This window comes from Molothrus aeneus, chromosome 16 (genome assembly GCF_037042795.1).
Source record: "Molothrus aeneus isolate 106 chromosome 16, BPBGC_Maene_1.0, whole genome shotgun sequence".
Classification (NCBI taxonomy): Eukaryota; Metazoa; Chordata; class Aves; order Passeriformes; family Icteridae; genus Molothrus; species Molothrus aeneus.
Window position 1 is genome coordinate 6,593,714 of NC_089661.1, and position 27,931 is coordinate 6,621,644.

Sequence of the window (27,931 nt, forward strand, 5' to 3'; positions counted from 1 at the left end):
GACCCCCCGGCAGCTATTCCCCAGCAGCCCCGCCCCGCAGCAGGAAAGATTTCACACCGGCCTTAGAGAACAAGAATGTCATGTTTAGTTTTGTCTAGAATTACTTCCAGTGATTTACAGAGCACTTACATTAAACAATGAAAGCATAAAATTGAGAAAACAATTCAGAAAGGCACACGATACAATCAGGTTTTGTCACACAAATAACAGTGTCCACAGTACTCTGTCTCACACTCACTTTATTACAAACAATGTAAAAAATCAGCACTGCAGCAGGTGGCATTTCCAGCACCAAGCTCGTGTCCTACTCCAGTGTCCCGAACCCAGCCTGGGAGGAGCAGTCACTTCGCAAGAGCCCCAAGCTAAGGCTGAAGCACACATGAGGTGTTGGTTTCAAATTTGTTGTGCTTTTGTGAAGTGAAAGGGACACAGCATCCATGTCATGTATGGGTTATCACTGAACTTTGGTTCACCACTTTTTACACAGCCAATGTATGCCCAATGACTACATTCCAACTACTGAGGTCATTGTTAAAGCTCTTCTAATTATGTAAGGAACAGAGAAAAGTAACCGGGGGGGAGGAGAAGGAAGGGAAGAAACCTAGTTTTAGTTACTTTGAATGAATGGCTGAAAGAAACTTAGTTGGGGAAAAATAAAAAAAAAGGAAATAAGCAAACACAAAGAAAGCAGAAAGCAGGATCTGCAGAGAAGCCAAAACACAACAGAAGCTCCAGTGACTGGAAAGCCCAAAGGCTCAGCAGTCAGGAGTCACCTCAGCCTGCAACTTGTTTCCATTTCCTGTGCTCTGCAGGAAAGGCAATGGGAAGCACCATCCACCGTGCAGGTGAGGCAGTGGTTCATGTGTTCATGTCCATGTCCAAGGCTGAAAACGTGTCCCAGCACCACGTAGCTCCCAACTGCTTGCCTATATCACAACTTACTGGCCATTTCTGTAACTTGAGCGATGCCATGAGCTAATGACAATACAGAACTGCAAACGAGCCACTAGCGACACAAATACCAACTCAGTGAATGTTTAGCTACAGGTGCCCAAGCTTTTGCTAACTGGCAAATCATTGTTTTTACAAAATCTCAATCCTGAGAGGCTACATGCAGAAAACAGCTTTGTGTAAAGTTCTCTTTATTACAGGCAACATTAGTCCATACAATAATACACAATACTGACATACAAGTGTAATCTTTCAAAATCATCATTTAAACAGCAAAGACCAAGAAACAGAATTTTAACTACTTCATTTTCAAAAATTAATACTTTTTTCCTCTCAAGATCCTTTTTCAGTAAATTATATTGAAACATACAAATAGAGAAAAAATACCCATTCAACGTATATTGTAGTTAAATGGTTATTTTGTTTAAAATCTTTAATAAGAAAATCATTTTTAGCAACCTACATATAGATAAGTAGCAAACTTTGTTTTAAACAACTCCTCTCCATTAAAAGATCTGAAGAATTTTCATCCATCATTTTCTTAGCCCACTAACACTCTCTTTTGCAATACCTTGATACCTTGAAGTTTTTCAACTGAAGGTCTGAGACTAGGGGGCTTCCTAGGTATTATAACCACTCTTCCCCCTTCTATTTCCTAACTTTCTGTCCAACAGGAGGTGAGTAAGCACATAATACTTCAGATTTTTTTAATCACCACTCTGTTTCATGAGAGCATAGACAGGTCTGCTCCATCCCCCTAAATCTACCATATTTGCTGTTCAGGAGGAACAATGTATGCCAATAAAAGCAGAAAACCTGCAGCTTTTCTGTCACATGCTTTTGATTATTGTCAAATTTTCTGGTTTATGCTTCCAGCTGATAACATGTATGTGTCATCTCAGTATTAGTTTAAATCTTTAAACAAAAAACTATATTTTCCAAAGTCATTATCACTGGGAGCAATCAAGTGGTCTTTTCTTGCTTTGCTGAGTTTCATTCTTAAAACTTGTCTTCGTTCTTCCCACTCACGGAGTTCAGCATTTCCATGGGCAAATTTACAGTTGTTTCCTTCAGTGCAAGTACCAGCCATATATCTGTTAAGACAGATTTTGAACAGTGTTTTCATAGAATTACCATGAGCACTACTGTGTCTATATTTTCTTCAGGTTATGTTTTTCAAATAAACTGCATAGTAAGGACCAAAAAAAAGATTAGAAGAGTATATACTTGGAAAAGTTAGATGACACTAACTCTGTTTAGCATTTGGTTGTATTTTTGTTTCCCAGCTGACAAATATATACAGAGGATAACAGATGGCTCTTTTCTTTCTATTCTTCATGTTCCTACTTAGACTGAGACACTTAATGCTTGAAACCATCAAGTTCATCATGTTATTGAATACCTCAATCATTTAACTCACTAAGCTAAAGAATGACTATTGTTTAAAAAATCCAACTAATTAATTACCCTTGTTAACTAAATTTGAGGTTCGAATATTCAGAACACCTTAACATGCCAGTTTGTATTCACTTTATGCTGCATATCCAAGGTCTCTTATGTTCAAAGCAAATACATTTAGAATTCTACTTAAAAATTTAGTAAAGGGACATGTATGTTTCCATGCAAAGACTGCAAATGAAAAATAACTTGCTTTCTCTGCAATGCAGTTTCTCAAGATTTCCAAGACACTCAAAATCTTCAGCTGAAAATGGAGTAACAAAGGTATCTGCACCAGCAAACTGAACCTTAAACTCCAGAATGCTTGATTCCAAAGTTTTTAGCCTTCCAAAAGGATTCCGACAGTGGAAGGAATTTTCAACAGATTTACCAAAAAAACCCCAAAAAAACAAACTAAACCAAAACAAACAAACAAAAAAACCTCATCTAATGAAGTCAGGTAAAACAGGCTGCACTTAAGAACTAAAGGGAGCAGCAAAACATACAACCAGTTCTGGGAAAAACCAACAGATCTTGGAAGTCCTCTTCCACTTATTCATAAATACTTTCTAGTAACAAATACTCAATTTTAGTAACAAATTTGGTTTGATGCTAACAATACTTGCCATAAAGCTCCAGTATCACTGTCCAGCTAGGCACTGTTCTTGGGCTCTAATTAATACACAGATGCCTAAGGAAACTTGTAATAATACCAACAATATTCACTTCACACTGCTGCAATGAACTTGCTACCACTCATTAACATCACACAGGCAGTTAATTTTGTTCCAAAATTAGGCACCTTGTCACTCCCTGAGTTCTATGATGTTAAAATACTGTTAATTACTTAATTCCTTGTTGAAAGATGTATGCAAATCAAGAAATACTCGAAACTTTGTCAGAACTAGTAAGTGCCTTAATTATTTAAACTATGAACTGTCGTTTTTTAGCATTTTTGCCATCTTACATACCTATCACAAATGCTAAAATATCCAGTTGGAAAGCGATACTGCCAGCAGTTCTGATCATCCTCAGTGTGGAAAACCTTCTCCTTATGCTTTTCAGAAGAAATGTGACCCTGCCACTGCTTCTCACTATTACAGTTCTTCCCACACATCCAACAGTGAAAATCCACCTGTTTTACAAGGAATTTGAAAACAAAACATTGCAAATTCAATACTGTAAGGACAGAACTTCTCCTAATACATTTTGAATGTTTTCTTTATGTTGGCCAGCAGGATATTGCTTACTTAAACAGATACAATTATTTAAACAATCACCTGAAGTTTATAATCTCCACTGGCTTTAGAAGAACTGATGCACAGTGTCAGTTACATTTAGTGTAGTTATCTATGGCCTAAGGAAGCCCCAAGAAAATAAGGGAAACAACCTAAATTACTGACTGGGAAAAAAAAAAAGCCCAACAAACCCCCACCTGCTTGGATTTGAATTGTACCCATGATTACTTACTGTAACTTCAGCATAGTCAGTTGGCATATGAATTTGCTTCCCATTTTCTCTGCTTGCCTGAGCAGCTGTATCATCTCCTTTTTCTGGTTTTTGAGTTTTTAGCCATATGTCATACAACTGCTCCAAGTCTTGAACTAATGAGAGCAGAAGCTAAAATAAGTAATTAGCAATTAAGGCAAGAGTTTGAGAACACTAGATAAACGACTGAGTTTGTGAGCATAATTCAATCCCCACCTATTCTAAGAAGAAAAAGGGAAGGAAACAAATGTTGACAGTTACACAGTTCAGAGATTAAGAGCAGGGGAAGAGGCATCTCTGGCTACTTACCAAAAGCCCTCTGTGTCTCTTGAGGGGACAGCAAGAGATTACAGGTTTCTGAATGGGCACCCAAAGTACAGACAGCAACTCTGCTGCTGCATATCAATACTGAATTTCAAAGAACTAATCTCATGTGTGCTACAGCTTTTGGTAAATTTAGTTTGCTTTCTTGCAGACCATGATCTGATAATTTATGTCATTTATTACTTCTGATTTTTGACGCTTTCTCCCTAGTAACACTGATGGGATAGTAAAGTCAGCCACAAAAAGTGAATGGCAATTCCCAGTAAATACATTGGGGGGATTGTTCTGCAAATAGTTTCTCCCATATGAAATTCTTGAATCCATGTGTGTGCACAGGGCCATACAAACACCAACCAATATTGCTGCAAGGATCAATATTTCTAAAACACCTAAAAAAACAACATGGGCTACTTTATTGTTAGAAAACCCATCAAGCAGTGAATACACAATACAGCTATTTTTATTTAATACTATTTATTTAATACTATTTTTATTTAATACTATTTTTGAATGCCTGGTCTGGGTTTATTTAATTTCAAAGACAAGGGCACCTGCAAGGTTTACTACGAGAGATAATGAAAGAAATTAGATTAAAAAGCAATTAAGTACAAGAATGAAAAGAACAGTTGGATTTACAACATGTTAGATTTAGCCCTCTACTTACTGTTGTTCTCCTTCATATAAGTCCACATCTCTCTCTCCTCAGGACTGTGAGCAAATGAGCAGTTTCCATCATACTGACATTTCTTGCCTGAAGCAATATGATTGCACAACTGGAACAGGAATTTAAAGAAATCTTTAAGAATATAAAGCAGAATGGATGCTAGTAGAATTTTTGTATTTTTTTTCAGTCTTGGATAGTGTTTCCCCTCCCAAACATTTATATAATGTGAAAAATAAAATGTTTATTTTACAAAAAGCCTCATTTATAGTTAGAAAAAGAGAACTGCTGGAAGCAAGTACTATGAGTGCTTTTTGCCTCCAACCACTCTACCAGACCCCAGATATGTATAAATAATTTCAGAAATATTTTCTTCCACTGACAAGTAAGGACTTCAGTAGTAACATGAGATCAGTGCTTTCCTAAGGCTGAACACTGTAGGAACACTATGAACATTTTCCTACCAACTCCCATGGGAATTTCTACAGAACTGATGAAACCAGCCCAATTGCCAGCATTTTCCAGTGGCTATTATCTATTTTCTTAACCAAAATATTAGTTTTAAGTTAACATACATCAAACTGCAGAGGCACTTGTTTCTTTGCAGGCAGAGGACGAATGGTCATCCACTTCTTACGTTCATTAGACATCACCAGCACCACACGGCGATCCTTGCTCCATCTGGAAACCACAAGCATTCAATCAAAGAAAATACTATTAAAAAAAAAACCACAACACAATTTCTGCACAGAAGCATAACCAGGAAAGCTCAGACAGTTTATTTTTAACGCTTTCACCATGTATTTAAGATTTAAAGAAGTTCTATAGAAACTTGACCAAAACTCTTAATACAAAAAAAAACCCTCCAAAACCAAAACACAAACACTTTGGTAGCCATCAAAGTGTTCTCTCAGTACCAATTATTAGTATACCACAGAAGAGATAACTCTGTTTTACATCAGTATGTTTGGGGTTTTTAATTCCTTGTATGACTCTTTCCTAAGAAGCAACAGCTTTCCAGAAGTGGTTTTAAATGGCTGACAAAGCAGTAGAATTTTCACTGATCTTACTTACGGGTGTCTTGCCTTTGCACTACAGTATTTTTTGTTTCTGTCTGGCTCACTAACTTGACCATTTCTCCAGCACTGCCCACAAACAAACTTCATCTTCAAATTAAGCGATCCATATTTCATTTGGTTCCCAAGAATCTTAAGCAAAAAAAAAAAAACCCAACAACAATAAAAGGTATTTTTTTATCTGCAAAGATATCCATACATAATTGTTAATTACCCCCTATGGCAGAGATTCCAACCCATGTTGGGAAGCAGATATACACTGCATATCTTGTAATAGCTCAGCTTGTCATTTCAAACTAGACATTTCTAAACAAATGCATTTTTTCATTGAACTTATTTCTGACTTAGGTACATGTACCCTGAAGTTGTGTTAGTACAAACTAAACACATAAAAGTGCTACATATTGAAAAGGTAATTAATTGCCCTGGAGCAGCTGACTTTGAACTTATATTTACATTTTATGTTCCACCTGGGACAGAACAAGCAAAGTAAAAAAGGAGTTGCACAGCAACAAAGCAGGCATTTTAGTCCAAGTGAGCAAGCTGAAGAAAGCCTATACTGAAAGAGATTATTCGGAAATCATTAAAAAAGTAATTTCTATAATAAGCTACATTATATACACACATTAAAAAAAGTATTATTACCACAGTCACTGCAAAATTATTTGAATGGAAAACTGAAAATACCTGTGATCCATGTGCACTAGCTTCCATGTTCTGCCAGTACTTCTTTGATTCTTGAACTATAGTATCATGTGAAATACCTGTAAAGGAAGGGAAACAGTCTTTGAGTACTTAGGACTGTTGCAGCCTTACAGACAGGCTCAAACTGGAATGTTACTGAAGCCCCAAATCTTCGATCCATTTGTCTTTTTGGGTAAGTGTTCACACATGTGTGATATATATGGTATGCACTTACATCACAGATATGATGTTATGTCCACACACACACACACATTTAAGAACACTGTGAGGCATTCAAACCAGAAATGTTGCCTGATCATCCCAATGGAAAGCATACAAGGTTTTTAAGTTACAGACTGCTCATATAAGTCAAGGTGCATGTTTCAGTATTTAAACATAATGTACTAGAGCTCTAATGCCAATGTAATTATAAAATCTACACTGTTTGTACCTCTCCAAAATGCAAGCTGAGAGGCACCAGGTTGCTCCTGCTTGCTTCCTGCACTGATCCAAAGCTGCTAATTTCAGAGGGAGTCAACAAAAGGAAGGGGTAGCAATACAATGAAGAGTAAAATGAACATTTTACTAAACATACCTGATTCCTTTTGCATTATCCAGACTTTAAGCTCTACCAGACTGTGAGCATAAAAGCATTTATCCTCTCGTAAGCAGCCATAGTTCACCTCATGTCTGCACAGGTCAAGCTGACACCGAACTTGGAAGGGGCGGATTTTGGAATACTTCACCATAGTCTCTCGCAAAATGTGGACAAGGCACCTGATTTGAAAACAGTTTTAGATATTCTTTAAAATAACCATCCTTCACCACAGCTTGTTCAAATATCCTTTAAACATTTTTTTCTTGAAATCAGAAAGGAAAGTTCCCAGAAGGAGGTCACATCTAAGCATTGTTTCAAGGCTGAGAAAACACACTAAACAGCACCACACAGTACTCTTGGGAACCCAGAGTCCCTCTTCTGCAAAGCATTACTGAATTCAATCCAGCTGGATCACTGGCTTCCAAGAAGGAAAGCAGATCATGCCCACTTTCAAGTACATCTCCTGATCTAATTACTAACCCACGTACTATAAAGGAGTATTTATAGAGCACCATTTAAGGAAGAGGTGATGCAGAACAGTAACAGCCTAGCTCTAGTGGCAGCAGTGCTTCCTCAATACAGGGAACTGCAATACAAACAAAGAAATTCCAGTGCTCCCACTTACTTTTACATCATACAAAGGAAAAAGTCTCTTAATTCTCCAAAACTCATTTTATACTAATTACAACAATAAAAACTTTTTAAACTTCCAAAGAATAATTAAAGATACTCCTCATACTTTTTTTATCAACTGAGTTAGTAAGGACAATGGTCTATTTTATAAACTGTAATTAAGGTAAACCAGAGTTAAAACTACAGCAAAATTAGCAAAACATATCAAAGAAAGAGCAACTTAGAAGTTCCTGTTTTAATTTAACATTATACATCTATTTAGAGCAATACAGCTCACCAGGAAGATAAGCTATTAACAACCTGACACCAAATCACATAAGAGTCAAAGATGAGGGTAGACACCACTAATTTTGAATGATTGATAAAGAAATAGCTCACTTTTACTTGGTTACATTTGTCAAACTTTGCTCTTTTAGTCTGTCTTGCCTATACTGCCAAAGCATAAGAGTCAACAGGGAAGAGAAGTTGACTAACAGGTAAGAAACCAAAGTCAGTATTAAAAACTGCCCTTGCTTTTAAATTGCAGCTTATAGAGATGGTATTTCAAACGTACTTGTTATCTTCAAAGTCATGCATAGCAGGGTGAGAACAAGAAGATGAGTTATCTTTGTTTCTTTTGCTTATTATTCTGGGCTTGTGATCAAAACATTTCTGGAATAGAAAAAAAAGTAATTTTACAGTATATATTTTAAACAATTTAAAATGTACCTTGCCCTAAAGATTTTAACAGATACTTCATTTAGTCTCTAATCTAAAGGCAGCCAGATAATTACTGAAATCTGTTTCAAAAGTTACAAAACACTCATGCATGAACCAAAGCATTTCTTTCCACATATTTTAATTATCTATTACCATTTTTATTGTGTTACAAGAAATAAAGCAGCACCTCACAAAGAAACATAAATAATCCATGGTATTCTTGAAGAAGTTGGGACACAGTCAAGTTGATCTTCCCAGGTCCTCCAAAAAGAGCTTCTCTGCTGAAGGCTCCCTTGCGCTCCAGCGTCCACACATCAATCTCTTCCTGGCAGTAGGCAAAGGTGCAGTGCCCTGGGTACCTGCACTCCTCCTCAGCAGCCACATCTCAAAGGACAGCATCAAACACAGCATTGCTTTTACACAACTTTTCTTGGAAATTCATCTTAAAACATCCACTATATCAGTTTCAAATACTTTTAATAAAGAAGTTACAGAGAGCTGTTGTAAATTTGTCACTTAAATCTAACAGAACTAAAACATTATGCTGAATGACTTGCTGACAATGTAAAACTTCTCAAAACAGCTAATGCACACTTGTATCAATTATCCTGCACTAATCTAGGGCAACGATGCCAAGAACCCAGAATACCCTCTGCTCAAATAAAGCTGCTCATTAACCCACAAGTCATCTTGCTTACATCCTAATTAGAGGTTCACATTGCAAACAAAAATGCTTCTTTTTTGCTGTGTTTAACAGTAATCATCCAACAGTCAAAAGCAAAATTATTCTTGATGGAGAACAGTACAGAAGTACACTGCCTGTTCTCTGAATAATCATAGTAGTGGTCAAGATATGGTTCTCCTTACCCCCTTTGAAATTATAAACAACCCAGAACTTCCTTCTCCACCTCCCATGAGCATAAATAAAAATTCCTTCTATACTTCCCTATGGAAAAGCTAAATTGTATTACTTTGAGCATAGGCATTACCAGGTTACCCTGTGTAACACCTACCTTTACATATATGATATGGTCCCACATACTGTGTCTTTGTTGGTCTTGGACGTATTTTTTTCCATGATTTATCTTCAGAGTTTTTTATTCTGCCAATTAAAATATCCTTCTTACATTTATGTTCTAAATTGGGATGGTAAGCATAATCCAATAATTTAGGACCTGAAACAAGCACAGAAAATTGCTTGTATTGGCATAAATTGCATCAAACATGAACATGTCAATACACACATTGGCACAGAAGCCCAAAAGCAAAGTACACAAACACAGTGTATAGAATTCCTACTTGCACCAGCACCTCTGAAGAACCCAAAGTCATTACCCACCATGTTGAGGAAAATAGAAAAAAAAAAAAAACCAAATACTTACAAAAGCCAGTCTCAGCAAGAAAAAACCCACAAGTTATTTTTTATTTGGGGAGGGATGCTGTGTTCCAACCTAAGGTTTCTAAAATTGCAGCATTTTTTTCATATTACAAAGTATCCATTCCAATAACACTAGTTTAAAACTTAAATTGCTTATGTATAGTAAGTCAATACAGGAAAATTGCAGTGATCAATAAATGGCTCTCTTAACCTTCAACATTTATTTTATCAGGAGTGGTACTATGCTCAGGGACAAAACACACTCAGTAGAAGTTCACGCGTGCCAAAAAGATAAATGCCAACCCCAGAACTTTGTGATTTTGGAAACAAAAATACACCTAGCTTCAAACTCTCTTTAGGATGGTACTAAAAGAAGACATCAGGAAGAGCATCTGAAGATGAGCAAGGCTCAGTGAATTTTGCTATTCATGACAAAACAAGAGCATGACCCAGTTTTCTCTGGACAAGAAGATGATGGAACAGTGTAATTGCAAAAGGCAGGAAAAGCAGGAGACACTTCAAGGCTTTGACAGAGATGGAAAGAAACAGAGGAAGCAGATGCATCGACACAAAAAGTGAAGCTAGGAACATGCTAAGTATTCTCACCAATATGTTATAACTCCAGCTTTAGCAGAACATGTTCTATGGTTTTTCAAATGTCACTTTGTGGATTTTTCTAGTAAAAATAATTTTGAACTAGTATAGAAGTTTTTAAGGGTACAATAGTCATCCCCTAAAGGTCTCAATAAAATTCTTTATTAGTATATCGACATCAATGATACCTGTAACTTCAAACACAATGCTTATTTTTAAGATTAGTTTTAATAGAAGCTATTGCCTTTAAAATGTGGCTCTGTTTAACAGCAACAGCTCAGGTCTAAAAGATTAGTTATATTAATGACCAATACTGGTTAAGCTCCTTTAAGTCAATACGGTGGAGTTAATTATTACTAAGGTTTGGAAGCCTCATGATTATGATTTAGAATTAGTTTGAAAGAACAATAAAACAGATGGGATGTGAAGGTTACCAGGTACTTTGAACTGCAGTTCAATTCCCCATGGCCAATCAGAGAGAGTATTGCAAGTTTTATTTAGTCTTGAGCAAAGGTGTCATTCTTCACAGTACCCTGGGGTTTGGGAGGAAAGGGGATACAGAATGTGAATGACCTTACACACAGGGAAAGCATGGGGTGATTTGTGCTGGGTTTAGAAATCAAGAAATCTATTAGGACAAGAAAAAAAGACAAGAGGAAAGAAGATAAAACAGTGGTTGAAATATTTCACCAATCATAAGATCGTGCTACATCTGCAAAGAACAAGTCAGGATTAACATGGTTTAGAAGCCAACAGTGTTAAATTAGGAACATGAATATTTTAAATGTATGCTTTTAAATTAAAAGAAAAAAAAAATCAACCCCATCAAGTCCAACAGCTCCTTACCTTTTTTGACAAAGCATAACTGGCAGGCCTGTCTTAGCTCATGTGTGCCTTCCAGTGGGTTCCTTCCCGCCAGTGCTGGAGATACAGGTATATTAGCAGTTGTACTGCTAAAAACATTGGAAAAGTCATTTCTAGTTTGGCCTGCAATTCCCATGTAATTTTCAGATCCAAACAAACTACTAGGACCATTTATCTGTTGAAAGAAAGCATATTTTGCTTGATACATAGAATGTATTTATCTACAATTAAAATTTAAAACCTACTGAAATTTTTCTTCATAGCCATAATATGAACTTCAAAGACAAGTCTGAGAAAGGACATGGAGATTTTACACAGGCCACACACACAGCACAAACTAAGCATAAAACAAGAGCCAGCCAGGTACAGGCAGAACAGCAGCCTTTGTGAGGCTAATTATTATTATTAATTATTATAATTAATAGTAATAATTAGTTTTGGCTGGCTGCCTCCTGAGGATGCAATCCTTCATCCCACCCTTCCCCATGCAATCATTGCCAGCAGCGTGGCTGAAAATGCACAGCATGACTGCAGAACAGACAGCAGCCAGATCCTCAGACACACAGGGGCATCTGCTCTGTTCCTGTACTAGGACAGCTCTTCAGCATCCCTAGTGCCTGGTACTCAGATCATAAGGGATTTTATATTATTTTACAATTCAACAGTATTTTACAGCAAGTTCCTCAAAATAGAATAATGGTTGTGGCATTAGTCAAAATTTCCATACATAAAACAACCTCCATAATTTTTTTTCTTTTGTTACTGTTCCTGTAAGTTCCCACAGCCAGAACCCACTTTTAATGGTAGAAGTGCTATTCTTCTAAAAATAGAAACTTCAGCTGTAAAAATGCAGATCTGTGTAAAGCCTCCAAGGTGATAACATCTGAACTGGTGTGAGCAAAAACACGAAAAATACGTACAAACAATGGGGAATTATTGCTGTTAAGTGTTGGTGTTCCATCTCTAGAAGCTGAACTTGAGATGTCTAAAGGAATAAAAAGATATTTTAGTTAAATGAGTTCCCAAGAACATCCCATGCAAAAAATAATTTATCATTCCTGAGAAATATCAGAGGTTTGGGTTTTTTGACAAACACCAACCTTCTTTCTGTTTGCTACAATAAGTTTTTTTTTTCATTATGTAAAAGTCCCTTGTAAACATCTGGGCTGAAAAGTTATTAGGCAATCATCTTCAAAATATACACCTGGTTACCACCAGCAGTACTGGCAGATACTGAAGGCAGATTCACAGGCAGATACTGAAGCAACATGAAAATACTTGTTCAGTACAAAAAGGGCAGCAAGATAAACAATATCTGACCATGAAAAAATGAGGAGATGAAAGAGGGGTAAGAGGATTCTTCAACTTTTTATTTTATTTTGTATATCTGGCTGTGTTCCAAAGACAGCATAGTCCTGTAACACTGATAATTAAAGACAAAACTCTATTGTATCTTTTGTAGTTTGTTACTTGTATCTTCTTATTTCACATACCTGATTTCACTACATAATTACAGTCTGTGCAGTTTGAATCCAAGCATGTGAGCACCTTTTTAGAGTACACAGTTACATTACCCTTTTAGAATACTTGTTTATTGCCAAATCATGACAAATGGTTTGAGTTGTAAGAGCAACATTGTTTAAAAAAAAGTCTGAGGGAATAGTATTTCTTCTTTAAACTTGTTCACTTGAAACAAATAAATTTAGATAATGGATACAGAAAAACTACACAGAGGGAGCTTGGAGCATGCTTATACAGACCCCAAGGAAACAAATACTTTATTTATGAATTCTTATATATAACCAACACTCAAAAACTATTAGCACAGCTCAAATGTTACATGTTAAATATAACTAATAGCTGTGAAAACTAATTTGTTAAAAAGGAAAATCACTTGGCTCATGCACAACTCTCATCATCATTAAAGGTTACATATCAAGACTCATTTCTTACCTCTTTTTGGGTCACTGATTGAAAAAGTGCTTAATGGTGAACAGAAGTTTTCCAGCGACGAAGCCAAAGGCTGTGAAAAGATTTCTGAAAGAGAAGCTGAAGGAACAAATCCTGCAGTAACTGGCAACGTCCCCAGCAAAGAGGCAGAGAAAGGTACACTAGGAGCTACACTCCCTGCAGGAATGGGTCCTCTGGCTCCTGTAGTTTGCTGGAAAAAATATAAATTTAAAAAGAATGTTCAGACCAAGCAAGAAAGGCCTCAGGAACATAATCTACCACAGTATTTCTTTTAGTCAAGTTTCTGCAAAGTTTTTGTAAACCTACTGAAAAACATCAAAGATAGGTACATCACAGTTCTGCACAGAGCTGCAGTAACCAAGCCCTAAATGATGCCCCAGCTGCAAGGCATTATCCACTGAGCAAACATTTAAAGGTTCAGTTACCAGACACTAAATTAGTAAGAGATCTGGATTTTTCTTTCCATCAGATAGAAAATCAGATAACTATGGCTGAATTTCAAAATTATGTTAAAAACAGACACCAGGGAAGAGTAGGAAGAGTCAGATATCAACAGGATTTGTCTCTAAATAAAGAGAATGCAATTCAAACTGTAGTACAGCAAAAGAGGTATGGGTTGGCTTTGAGGTAAGTCCTCAGATCAATCAAATGATAACACATTCTGCAAAGGCCAGGTCACATTCCTTCCTCCCATGGAAAGCAACAACATATCCCTCTGTACATTTCTGTAAAGGATAAATCAAGTGGGGGAGCTTCCCCTCCCTGCCGGTCATCCCAAAGAGCTCCCTCCTTGTCTGGATGTTGAGTGAGTAGAGTCTGCCCAGTGGGAAACTCCATGTTCCCCAGTTATCAGCCTGCAATTCACTCCATGAGACTGCAGTCTCTCTTGGAAGACTGTATTTTCTCCTGGCTTTCACTATGGCAAACATCCTAGGATCTCTTAAAAAGAATTACTTTCTCTATTTCTGACACATTTTCTAAAACATGAAGTGCATAAAATAGAAAATCAGAAACTCAAGCATTTTTGATTTAAAGATTTGCAACTGTAAATCAGAGTTGAATGAGGAATTAAAATCACAACTGCAGAACTGAATGTGCCACAGCCTCATTTAACACCGCAATACAAATGCAATACAAAATAAATACTCCAAATGACTGGCAGGGCCAGAGCAGGGAGTCAGTAACTTTGGTAATAGGTTCAGCTCTGCTTATCAATCAGAGCTCTCATTTTGACTAAAAACTGAAACTCTGGAGGCTTCACAGTCTGCTCTAGATCTAGCATAATGGTGTAAGTAGGAACAACACATCATAGAACTGCATTTCTCTAATACCTCTTCTAAAAATACAAAAAGTCAGACTCACAATGGTCTGTTGTCCAGCCAGGTGGTGGATCTGGACCAAGTTCTGATTGCAGAGACACCACTGAGCATCCCCAGAAGGCCACAGATCAAGTACTACTCTGCTGCAAAGCTTTTTGCTTATGTTTAACCATGGTTTCTACACCTAGAGGGTGAGCATTTCAACACACTGTTCATGTTCTAAGAGGGTTTATTTGCACAAAAAACCTCCCCAAAACCATGCTAGCCCAGACTTCAAATGTCCAATTCACTTTTCACAGTACTTCTTCTAAGTAGCATTGGTAGTAGCATAACAGTATTTCTGAAGTAGTCCTGCTATCTTTACAGCCACATTTACAAGAATCTGAACCTGAAAAAAAAATCAACCTGATTATGCCCAAAGATAGCTCAGTGTAACTAGGAAAGGTAACAAACATCACCACTAGCCCACCTGATAAAAATATGTGATCCCACTCCTAAAGAGAGTCTTTCAAGAAAGAAAACAGACAAAAAAGTCTTACCATTACACTTTCATCTGGATCAGGCACAGAATCAAGTAACTCATCAAGTTCTTCTCCAATAATTATATCTCCATCTCCACAATCTAAACATGCTTCTGGCACAGAGAAAGAAACATTCCCTCCATTTGCCAACACTGCAGAAGGCAAAGGAACCTTTTCCATCTGAAGAGGCATAACAGTAGGTAAAGGTGCTACAGGTACTGGTGACACTTTGGACACTTCAGAAACAAAGTTTGATGAAGAAGCAGCAGAAACCATCTCTTGTTTCTGGTCAGATAAATCTGAAATAGGTAAGATGGGAATGACTGGAACCTTTGTTCAAAGATGTGAGAAGTTCTTGCATTACTTTTACCCCGACAATGTGGAAGGTGAGAGAGTGAAGAAACGTGAAGAATGTTTAAACAAAACCAGATTAAATGTTTTCAGCTTCCATCAGCTTCCAAATTATGTGTATCTTTATCTCAATGTTTATTTATTACTCAAGCTAAGACAGAAACAGTTACAGACCTGATACTTTATTAAATCTTTGGTATATTCTCCCCTCCCTGTTTTTTCAAGCTAAAGAGGACAGTATGGAGACAATCACTACAGGAGCAGTTACAACCATATCAGGTTGAGAAGGCCAAAGTGAAATCTGCTCAGCCACTGAATTATGCAGTTTTAGAGATAAACAGATCAGACTAAGTACTTTCAAGTGACCAGATGAATTTTCATCCAAATTTTCCTAATACAATGAGATATGTAGGGCATATCTAGCTTCCTAGCATTAGTAATGTAACACAAGACTCACCTAACTCAATATCTTCTACAGAAGAATTCTGTAAATGAGAAAAAAATACCTCTCAGCCACAAGAGCCATTAAAGTTTTCAAATACATATTTACAGACAAAGAATCTAAGCCCTCTCAAATTTAGATTTTATAAAATCTCAAATTTACAAAGTCTAATGTAATGTAAAGGTCAACTATTTTTTTTAGATAAAGCATCCATTTGCAGACTGAATTCCACTCATGGTATCACTAAAAATTTGCAACCAACCAACCAACCAAAGCAAAAGTGACACTTTAGGGAATGAAAGAGTGTAAATGGTATCTTAAATGAACTGTTCCTTCATTTCCTCATCCCTTTACAGCTAAATTGGCTATAATTCTGTGAAAGAAGTCTGTAAGATAAAGATGAACTCCTCTTCACTACTGCTATTCAGACACATTCCAAAGAGCAAGATAAATGCAAGTTCAGCTGCTAGTGAAGATCAAATTTGGACAAATGCATATAAGTAAAAGGGATTTTATCCCAGCACCCTTCATTTTGAAAATTGTCAACTAAATAAAATAAAAAAAAACAACCCATTAACTTTGTTCTTGCCTCAGGACATGAAAAATACACATATGCATTGCACTGGATTTGCTCTTTTAGCTAACATTTATTCAACAAAGATAACTTGAATAAATCATCTTATGTCCTAGTCTGCCATACGTGTCCAGCAAAACTGAACAGAACAGAGCCCCAAAGTCCCAAATAACAGCCTCTCATATAAACTGTCAATTGCACCACTGTCCCTTTATCATCAGGAAATGATGAAACAATTATTCCCTGTAATTTACAGGCAGCTTGCACTTGGAACATGTAAAACCTTACCTGAGTTGATACATCACTAGAAACTGAATTTGACGAGGGTGGCTACAAAGAAAAGATACTTTCATTAAATACAAACTCGATATCAAAAGAGGGAAACCTTAACAAAAAACGTTAAAATAAAATCTTACCTTTGCTCTAACATATGCTTTCCTTATTTTTAACCCTAGTTTTTGAGCTAGTTCTTGAGTAAGCTTAATCACACTTTCATCCTAAAAGACATAAATAAAATTTCATAATTTACATGTACTGTCATCAAGCAAAGACACCTGTTTATATCTCAGTCTGTACTCTGCAAGATCCCTACATGCAGGATGTCTGAAAATGCAGCTTTATTCTTTCACAAACACAGAACTGAAACCTATATCTGAAAATACAGCTACCCTCAAGCAAAAACTATGTTGACAGCAAATGGACAGTATCCTCCTTCTCCTTTTATCTGGATTTAAAATAATATAAAGGCTTTCCAAAGCCAGAGAAATTCAAGTAAGTGTTTTGTTGGGGTTTTTTGGGTGTTTTTTGTTTTGTTTTGTTTTCTGGGTTTTTTTTGTGGGTGGGCATTTTTTGTTTGTTTATTTGAGGAGGGCATTTGTTCTTTAAGGGGATGGGGGTTTATTTTGTTGTTTTGCTTTTACACAAATTGAGAACCATATTCCTGATTAGCATATGAGCTAGTACATAACACTGATGAATATTTAATGAGCACTCTATATTTCAGGAGGCATTGCATCATACTACTAGAATTAAAAATGTCATTGTATTTCCCTCTGTCCTAGAGTTATAACTACCTATTTAAAATATTTTAAGATTTAGTATTCAGATCACGTCCTACAGCTAGAAAAAGCTATTTATAAAACTTACATAAAGGCATATTAACCTTAAGCAAAAACATTCAGATCTGGAGGTGCAAAGTGAGGATCCAAAGTCCAAAGTTACACATTCAGATGAAATGTTTATGTTTTTGGAAAGACAACTGAAACCTTCTCTCTATCAAGAGGCAAACCTATGCCCAACACTTTGTCTAGTGTCTCACTGTGATTTTGATGCAGCAAGGTGAGTATGCAGCAAGCCAGTATTTTATCAGATCAGTCTATTTTGAGCAAAGCATGTAAAGATTCCATAAGCATGTAAGTTTAAATCAGAAATGCATTTCTGAAGTGAAATCTCTTAACCATCCTCACTCACGGCATTTTAGTTTGCATTATGAAGAGTCCCTGAGAACCAAACTGGGTTTGGATACAACTAAAGCCCTGTAGGAAAGCACTTGATGCACTCCAGCTCCTAAAAAACCCAAACAAATAAAAAACCACAACCCCACCACACAAACAATCATGGAAAGCAGATCCTCAGGACCAGCATTCAGTCTACAGAGCATCTCCTCCACCACCCAGTGCCTGCTAACACATACAGAGCCCAAGAGTCAGGGTGCACAGCAAGTGATTCACAGAGAGAACAATGCACTGGTAGCAATGTTAATAAACACTTGGCAATCTAAAATGCAGTTATCAAAAGCATAAATGTATATTATAATTATGGTGGGGTTCTCTTCACGTCATAGAGAATCTTTAACAATTAATTCAGGAGTTCTAGTTCTTATTGCAAACATTCATGGCACTTGACCCCTGCTGCATTTCCTCTGCTGAAAGTTAACACAATAAACTGAGCTTGGGGACTGTAATCACTGCCCAGTCTGTACTTCCACAAAAAAAAAAAAAAAAAAGCTTAGAAGAATAAAAAATATTTTATTGTATTAAAAAACCCCAAACCAGAAGAAACAACGTTGGTCTTGAAATAAGTGTATGTTTCAAAACTTTAAAAATAATCACCAATACACAATTTACCCACCTGTGGCACAGCAAGAGAACATTTTGCTACAGCATCATAAGCCTTCTTATAGCTTCCCAGCTCATTCAAAGCTTTGGCTTTGCGATAGAGAGCTCTGAAATTGTTTTCATTCAATCTTAATGCTACCTCACAGTCCTCTAGAACTTTTTCATGCAAACCCTAGGAGGAGCAAAAAGAAAAAAAGCCACTAATCGGAACTCTTACCATGGAAATAGTGAATTTGAACTGCATTGGATGAAGGTATTGAAACACTATCAAAACACTCCCCAAGGCCACTGCACGGTGCATTTGTAAGTTTTGCTAAGTCACCAAATTGGGCAACTAAAAACAAGCAGTGCCATCATTACATAAAACCCAGTAAAAGTCACAAAGAAAATGTAGCTCTTTCACAAGAGCCATCTTGTTCCACAGAGAGCAAAAGCAGCCAACTCAGTGCAGTCAGCAGTGTAAATGGATAAAAATACAATTCCATCAAATTCCAAGCCCAGTATGACTCTTTTATGTTAATTCTAGATTAGTAACTAAAATACCTCAATTATACATGTAAAAAGCTTTTTAAGAACGTGCCAAAGAGATGATTTGGAACGTGTCAATCTTCAAACTGCAATCAAAAGCTTTTCACTCACTAGACTTTGTGTCTTCATACCCTGTTTGCATCCTGTTCAGGAGAAATCCTAGTTTAAACAGAAGCTTACCATATTTGAATAACAGGCGATCCTGTTCACATGCAGCTTCTCCAAAACATCATCAGAAACATGGATTTCTTCTGAATTAGCATAATCAGCTATGTTTATAGCTTCTGTATAATGGCTCAGTGATCCTCTCCAATCACCTTCTCGATATACATCATTTCCTTCATGAAAAAGATTTCTAACAAGATCTCGTATAAATAACTGCAACAAAGAAAAGAAAAACTCATCAACAGCAGTTCTTGTTTATCTTCCATACCCCCAAGGAAAATTTTAAATACAAAATTTGTACTTGTAACTCCATGGAAATCGAGTGAAATGCAAAACTTTTGTCTACATTAGTGTTTTTGGTATGACATTTTTCCAAGACAATCTCAAAGGTGTATATATATTTTCTATATATTCTTTCAGCAAGCAGCAGCCATAGCAACTGACAAATCAGGAGAACACAAAAGCTGCTTTGCAAAAAGGGTTTTTTCATCAAAATGTGAATGGCAGCATTTTTATCTAATATGTTCTGAAATCCAATGAAATCACCTACCACCAGAAAAAGAACTAAAAAGACAAATCTGAAAATACAAGCCAAAATTATGCAAAATCATAACACATACAGAAATAAAATATATTCTGAGGGTTTCTGTACTGAAATCCTTTTATTTTACTTTTGCTCTGCTACTCTGAGCTTTACTCAGAATAGCACATTGTTATATTCAATTAATGCCCCAAATTCATCCACAGTACCAGTACAGAAATACTTCATCTCAACTGCTGTATGAGTAAATTGAGGACACCCAAATATCTGAATACCTGCATCATAATGTTAGTAGTTGTCCAGTTTCAATTTTAAGACTTTTAAAATTACCATTCATATTATATCATCACCTAAATGATGACTAAAACCAAGATTAACTATAATAACACAGATCAATTTAAAAACCAGTCTAGAAATTAAAAAGTAATTTCATTACCTCATATTGTTCTTGCGTCCCTGGATAGGGCAAAGTGGATCTAGAAAAAAAAATTACAATCTTCACTTATTATACATATTGCTTAAAAGACAATCACACTGAGGAATGCTGGTTCTTAGTAAAAGCAGCCTTGCTTCTGTAACAGGCAAATCTCTGAATATTGCCCATAGCTTGCACTGAACAAGGAAAAGTGCTGTAGATGAGTTTTGATTAAAAAAACTGAGCTGTCTTATTACTAATGGCTTACTTTCTTTTGAAGTTACATGGTCAATCTGAACTCTGCTGTTCAAAATGTATTAAGGTTTTGAATGCTTTGAGAATTTTAGACATCACTGCTCTTTGTTTAAGAGCAATCCTTCCTCTCCTCTCCTCTGCAGAACCATGTTATATATGAGGAGAACTGCAATCTTCTGATAAGTACTATAAAATGACAAATTATCTATCACAAACCCACATCAATTTTAATTAAGTCATACCAATGACACAACAGGAATTTTAAGAGTCCTTCTGTATGACATGCAACAGAGATTTTCTCTAGGACAGAAAGGAGACCTTTACTTCTACATTTCCAGGAAGAAAAGCAAAAATCCTTTCCCTCTGCATACAGGTTAACTGAGATTCTGTTTTTAAACAGTTTTTAAATGGTCAGGAGTTTGGGGAGGGAAAGTTTTGTTGGGTTTTTTGTTGGTTGGTTGATTTTTTTGTTTGTTTTTGTTTTCTAAGAATGCCATATATGAGCAGCGAACAAGTATGAAATTTCAAAATGATTTTAAGATAGCCAGGATCTTCAAAAAAAAAGTTGGCATTGACCCAAATGAAAATTACTCAATGATTTCTCAATAGCTTAAATTTTAGCTCCAGAAAGTTAAAATATTTAGGTAGTGGTGAGCAAACCCCTCCCTCTCAGCAGCAACCTAGTTTTAGGAGTAGTTACTCTTAAGGTGGATTATCAGGCTACCAACATTTTCTACCCACAAAATAAGATTAAATGCTATTTTTTTCCTCAAAGGCAGGAAAGGAATAACCTCTCACCTTGCATTTGCTTTGTTTAGGAACAAAGAGAAGTGCTGTCTTTTCTTTAAAGCTGCTCCCTGTTTAACATGTTAGTGCTAGCAAACATTCTGAGGAAAAGCACAAAAGGCCTTTTCCAGAGCCATCCATCTCATAGAAATATATATAAACATGTACATGAAAATGCAAGAATAAAAACCACAAAATCATACTCTATAAACTGGAGTCCTTTCTTAATGTCCTGTTGTCTAGTGCTTCTCTCTTCCGAGACATTGGACATGTTATCCTGAACATCCACTTTTGGGATATGCCACTCCTCAAAAAGGAACAGAGATAAACGGCTGTTAGAATGTGTCTCCATGTGCACCTGGCCCAGAAGGAGCCACTCTCACATCAACACTAAGATGTACATTGAACAAAGGTGATTCTGCACCAAGCTTCAGAGACCACTGCAGAAACTCCTGACACAGCTGAGGCACCCAGAGCAACAGAGAGAGAAACCCCAGGTCACAACCAACGTCCCCCCAATCAGTGCCCACTTACACAATATTCAATATTGCTGCAGAGAACCTTTCTTCCAGTTTCTAATTTATCCTTGGTTCCCACTCACTTCCTCCAGAGGATGCAGAGTCCCGTCAGTGTAACTCACCAAGCTACAAGCCCATCTTTGCAGGGGTTACTGCTGAACTGAGCTTCAGGTCCACACTGCCCCCTTGTAAGAGCTTTACACCTCTTTTATTTGCTTGTTGAAGTGGAAATAAACTCAAGTTCTTGGTATATTTATTAATAAAAACCAAACTGATGAGAAAGCTACCATGAAGTCTGGTTCTACAGCATCTCATCATCCCCCAAGCACTAAGGTGAAATTAGAAGCAAACACTGCTGCTTTATGAATATCCACCAGTCAGCCAAGGGGAGAACCTTGGATACTTTACCAGTAGCAAATATTACCTACTTCACTTGAAAAACTGAACTACTTCAAGGTAATTCCACATCATCAGCTTGACATTTCAATTCAATTTGTTTCAATCATTGGGGTTTTTTTTTCCAGTTTGTGTCTTTAATTTACTGGATTTACAAATGCTCAAGTTAAACAAGCTAAAATTATCTGCATAACCTTCAATATGAGGCTATTTGAAGGCTGTCACAATTGTACTTGGTTATGCCCAATTGTGATGTAAGAATACAACTCATTTTTCCAAAAAACTACCAGGAGGATAAAGTTTTAGTCTGAAAATACTCAAGTTCAGAAAAAAGCTTTTAGCTAGAGGAACTATGTATGTTTTGTGAAGAAAATTACTTTTCGTAGGAATTTATAGTTAAAAAAACCTGAACTACACGCAGTACAAGTCTGGTAGTCTTGAAACTAAGTTAAAAAAAGCCAGTATTTTGTGCCAGGTTGCCATTTCACATCAGTGGCAGAAGAATGAAAACAAAGTAAAATGAGAAGCAAACTAACCCCAGCAAACTCCAAAAAATCCCAGCTGAGGACAGGAACATGCTGCAGAAGATACCCTACTTTCTCTGAATGACTTGGAATAAGGAAACAAATTGAAGAATCTTCAGCTCTAATAATGTTTACAAACCTTTTCAAAGCCCCTTTAACGAATGCATGAAGTCTCGACCACTTCAAGTCATTACAAGTTATTCCTATTGTAATACATTCCTAAAATGAGCATAAAAATGAATAATTTTCTTAAGGTCACTAAACAAATTATTGGAAGCACTCCAAGGTCCCCATTTCAGCTCACTTCCCACTGTGACCTCAGAAAGGGCAAGCTTTAAAAAAAAGCATGAAACTAAAACTCAGGTTTTAGATGAATATCATGGACTGCTCTGATAGTTCCCTAACAGGAATTTCTCAGCTACTGCTTGCTTGGGTATATAAACAGCCCTCAGTAATCTATTTTCCAGAGAGGAACTAACTGTTTTTCATGTCATTTTATGCATCACCTTTTCTTCCATAAGTTAATAATATATACTATGCTTTTGCTATATGATAAAGGTTTTAATAAAAAACAGCATATCCACGAAGAAATTAAAATGCCTAAAGAATAGTTTTTATTTACTCACTCATGGATTAGGTTTTAGAACTCAAACAAAGTCTTGTAAGAATAAGAAATTATCACACTAACCAAAGAATGTAGGAATAGTAGCACGTTTTCCCTCAGAAGTAAGCTTTGAAAAACACATTTTAGTCCTGTGAATTATAGCTGACAATGTAATACCTTGCTACACAAGAGTCTTGCATATGTCACAATCTGGGCAAAATTAAATTCAGCTTTACTAATTTTAAGAAATCCCAGTATTTCACCCCAACTTGCAATGACACAAGGAAAGTCCAACACGGTGACACCTGGATTTATTTATCACCTCTAACAGAACATTAAAGAATGATATATTGAACCTGAGGATGTGCAGATCCCATTTCTCCACAACAATAAAGTTAATGGAAATGTTACAAACTGGCATTGCATACATAAGAATAGCTAGCAAATGATGAACATATGTGAGTGCTGAAATTTATTATTCAAAGCAGTTTTCTATTTTTTCCCTACTCATTTGCATACAAGATATTCAGGCAAAAATTATCTTTTCTTAGAATACTCTGACAATTAAATTGCCCCAATATTTGATGATTTTGCAGAGGATTTAAAATAATTTCAGATAGCACCTTTAACAGTATCTCTTCCCCCCAAATTTTCCTTATATCCTCTGAAACAACCAGAAACACATTAAGGCTCAGTTATATACAAGGCAAATGACAATCATGTCTTGCCTTTTAATGTCATCCATCCACTTTCCAAGATGAAACCCCTACCTATATAGCAACAGCCCTTCCCCATTTGCAGGGACAGAATTTAAAGAAAAATAAACTTACATACATTTAAACAGTCTAAATGTTGGTTTGTTGCTTGAAAAATTACAAGAAAAGCAAAGCCTGTACTTTTGTTTTACTCTTTGTGCAATTCTCTGAGAGAAACAACCTAAAATAAAGAAAAAAGTAGTACAAGAGCTGAAAAAAAAAGCAGGCTAATATATCACTGATTAACACCACAGGCAGAACTAATTGTTGCATTAAATGCAGTATTGCTATGACTGCTGCCATGAGAGAATGGAGCTATACAAGATCAATTTACTAAATGTAGTAAAGAAAAAAAAAAGCTTCCTAGACATTTTAAAGAACAATTTATCCTTTTTTATCTTCATCACAGGCTTTAACTCATCCTGTTTCTCAGAAGCAGAAGCCAAGTGACAGAAAGGACTCTGCCAGGAGCCAGGGACAGATGCTGGTCCACCCATGCAAGCAGCAGATAGGAAGGACACAGGTCTGTGCCAGAGCAGGCAGGGGAACACCTCCACTTCTCTTTGTCACAAAGCCACTTATGGCTCTTACTGGTTATTTGCCTTCCTTCCAGCACATGGCAAGATAGGTTTTTTCTTTTCTGTATTTTAGCACTTTTAAGGCATTCCAGTTACATTTTAAAGGACATTCCCATTATCTAGCACATACCAGGTGCCATTTTCAGGCACAAGGGTGTTGAGTACAATAGCCAGACTATCTCTGCAAAGTAAATCTCTGCAACACAAGTGAATTAATACATACAGAATGCAGAAATTTAGTTTTTCTGTAGAAAGAGCAAAAGCCTTGGCTATTGTAAAAAGGAAGGTCCCACTGTGTAAAACTGCAGAGAATTGAGCCTTTCCATTTCTAAACTGCAGGACCAGAGAACAACTATCTACAGTTGGCCATGCACACAAGTTCCCCCAGTTGAAAATTCAGTCCCACAGGACAGAAAACTGGGAAGGACTGATCCTTTCTCCTCTTGCACAGAGTTTTGCACATTGCTTCTTTAGAGATGAATGGAGAATGCTGTGAAAATGCATAACATCATCTGGGGACCAGAACAACTCCCTCTGGGAATGAATGACCTTCAGCTGACCAAATAATTCCGTTATTTTTTGTTGTAGATATTTATGGCTCTGGCTATTATAAATACTTCAAGTAAGTATTCTTTGCCCCTTCAGGCCTAAATGCTGAAAACAACTGGAAGTCAGTGATCCTTGCTTCACTTCTCTCTCCACAGAACTAAAATTTACAAAGCAAGGATAGAGCATAGATGTGTCTTTTAAATTACAGGAGAATATCCTCCTGCCATGTATCACAGAGTTCACTATTTACACATTTACTGGGTGACAGGAATCTCAAATTTCTATAGTACAAAGCACATGGAAAATTTTGTCATTACTGCAGTTGATAGATCTCCACCAGCCTCAGTGGTTCAGCTGAATTAGCGAATAAAATTACACCAAGTGAAGAGACCCCTTCTGTATCCTAGCATCAGCCTTCTCCCCCTCAGCTCTGACAGAAATGAACTCATCATCTACACCATCATATGTCAAAACTTCAGTCAGAATCTGTGAAACCAGAAGCCTGTCTATAAAACAACACCAACAACAGTTCACTGTTTCCATATAGGAAAACTACTCCAAAGGAGAGAAGTTAAATCCTAGAATAAAGGGAATGCTGCAAAGAGAAGAGCAAGACTGAAACAGAACAGCAGGAGTGAAGATATGACTAAGAGGCAGGCAATAGAAATCCCTCTCACCTACTAGAAGCAAAGCCTATCTCTGCCGCTACCTCCTGCACCACTAACAGCAGCAACAAGCACAATACACTCAGGCATTTGGATCAAAAGCTACACAGGGGTAATTCCCACCCCAGGGGCACAGGAAAGCAGAACTCTGCCTCGACAGAGCCAATGAGAAGCGGCATCAACAGCTACACCCAAATCGCTTCCTCAAGAGATGCCACCCACACAAACATCTCCAGTACCCCCAGCTCTAGCCCAGCCAAGGGTCCAGCTGGACATGGAGCACACAGAATAAACCTTGCCAGAAAGCAGACTTGTCAAAGCCCTTTTATTGCCCATCCCAATCATCTACAGATTAAAAGCATAATTACAGATAATAAACGACAGTGCAAACTAAAGCATGCCTTACAGAGATTGTAAACTGCTCATCAGACTTGGAGTGGCATCAAAATAAGGAAGGGAAAATAGAGACCTTAATACAAAATCTGTACAAAATAAATGTGTTCCTCAGACAGCAAAAGCACAAAAGAGTTTATGTTCATGTTTACACATCATTGAGCTTTTCTATGAGATATTTCAAACATGCAAGATGCTGGGGGAGAAACAGGAAACACATTACACAACACACATTTCAATAGTCCCAACTTCTCTGCTTAATCTAGCACTTCTGGCCACAATCACAGAATCCTGTTATGTCAGCTCAAAAAAACACCTAACACAGACATCACACAGTTCCACCTTTTATTTCTAAAAAGTGAACTTGACTGTAATCAAAACGAAATATCTGAATAAAAGAAAACAGAACATATAGCAGTAAATTAAGACCTATTAATTTCCCACTCTTTACTTACCTTCGGTATTTAGTTGCATCTCCTCCCACTTCTTCCCTATCCACAAAATAATAAGATAGTTTTCAAGATTTATTTTCTATTTTCACTGATTTGCTACATTTTTTTTAATCCATGTTAGAAACAGGAGAGAACAAAAACGCTTTGTGAAGTCGTTTCACTTCCCTAGGAGATTAAGAAGCAGAGCTTGAAGACTTCGGTTTACAGCTCTCTCAGATACTTCAGTAAAGATCAGATGTAAAAACCTAACCGCAGGAAGAGCATCTCACCAATAAATCCAGATTTATCAACAGCATTTAAACCAAGATAAACTTTGATACTCGATTTTGGTCACTACAATCGACAATATTCGAGTTTCGTTGCTGGTTTTGGTTGTGGGGTTGGTTTGGGGTTTCTTTCCCACTTCCCGTAAGACAGTTCTGACTTTCGGTAACAGAACTTCCAACGCTGCCTGCCGGGGCTGCCCGGGCACACCGGAGGCACCAGCACCGTGCCCGGGCTGCAGGGACGGCACAGGTCACCCGCACCTGTCAGCGCGGAAAGCCCCGAAACTCCTCCCGGGGGGCCGCGGGCAGAGGACGGGCCCGGGCCGGGCACTGTCAGCGCTCCGCGGGGTTTGTTCCGGTCACGGCGCAACAGGAGAGCTCCCACCCGCGGGCTGTGCTGCCCCAGCGCTCCCTCCCGCCCGCCCGCCCGCCGCCTTTGTTCGCGCCGAGCGGCTCCGGCAGCGGGGGAGAGCCCTCCGGGGGGCCCGGCCCGGCCGCGGCTCCGGCGGGACCGACAGCGGCCACGGCCGGGAGGATACGCGACCCCCGGCGGGAGGGGCGCGGCGAAGCAGCGGCTCCGCCTCGGCGGGGAGCGGCGGCCCCGGGGGCTGGGAAGGGACGGGCGGGACCGGCTCCCCGCGCCCGGAGCGGGGCGGAACGGCAACAGGGCCGGCCGCGGCTGGGCGCTCCTTCCTCGGGCGGAGGGTGCCGCGGGGGCACCGGGATGCGGTGTGTCTGTCCCTCCCCCCGCCCGTACCTGCTGTGAGGCCGCGGGAGCGCAGCGGGAGGCGGGGCCGGCGGGACGGGCGCGACGGCGGCGACGGCGATAACGACACCGAGAGCGGCGGCAGCGCCTCCT

The 27,931-nt window shown here is 37.8% G+C and overlaps 1 protein-coding gene across 3 annotated transcripts; it reads right to left on the reverse strand.

The window, feature by feature from the left end:
• Window positions 1-62: 62 nt before the first annotated feature.
• ZC3H7A (zinc finger CCCH-type containing 7A) lies at window positions 63-27,931 on the reverse strand. 3 transcript variants are annotated; one of them, XM_066560880.1, is made up of 24 exons: window positions 27,830-27,886; window positions 26,810-26,845; window positions 21,576-21,679; window positions 20,353-20,392; window positions 19,391-19,588; window positions 18,696-18,854; window positions 16,982-17,062; window positions 16,854-16,895; window positions 16,007-16,034; window positions 15,217-15,497; window positions 13,341-13,548; window positions 12,308-12,372; window positions 11,370-11,562; window positions 9,565-9,726; window positions 8,739-8,935; window positions 8,406-8,503; window positions 7,217-7,398; window positions 6,625-6,701; window positions 5,936-6,069; window positions 5,437-5,542; window positions 4,865-4,973; window positions 3,859-3,992; window positions 3,360-3,523; window positions 63-2,045 (listed from the first exon to the last, which is right to left on the reverse strand). In XM_066560880.1, exons 3-24 carry the CDS (start codon window positions 21,641-21,643, stop codon window positions 1,856-1,858), a joined length of 2,916 nt encoding a protein of 971 aa, XP_066416977.1. In that variant the 5' UTR covers window positions 21,644-21,679; window positions 26,810-26,845; window positions 27,830-27,886; the 3' UTR covers window positions 63-1,855. The 3 variants fall into 3 exon arrangements, with proteins under 3 accessions (XP_066416977.1, XP_066416976.1, XP_066416975.1); XM_066560879.1 differs by lacking the exon at window positions 26,810-26,845 and having other exon boundaries at window positions 27,830-27,931; XM_066560878.1 differs by lacking the exons at window positions 26,810-26,845; window positions 27,830-27,886 and having other exon boundaries at window positions 21,576-22,025.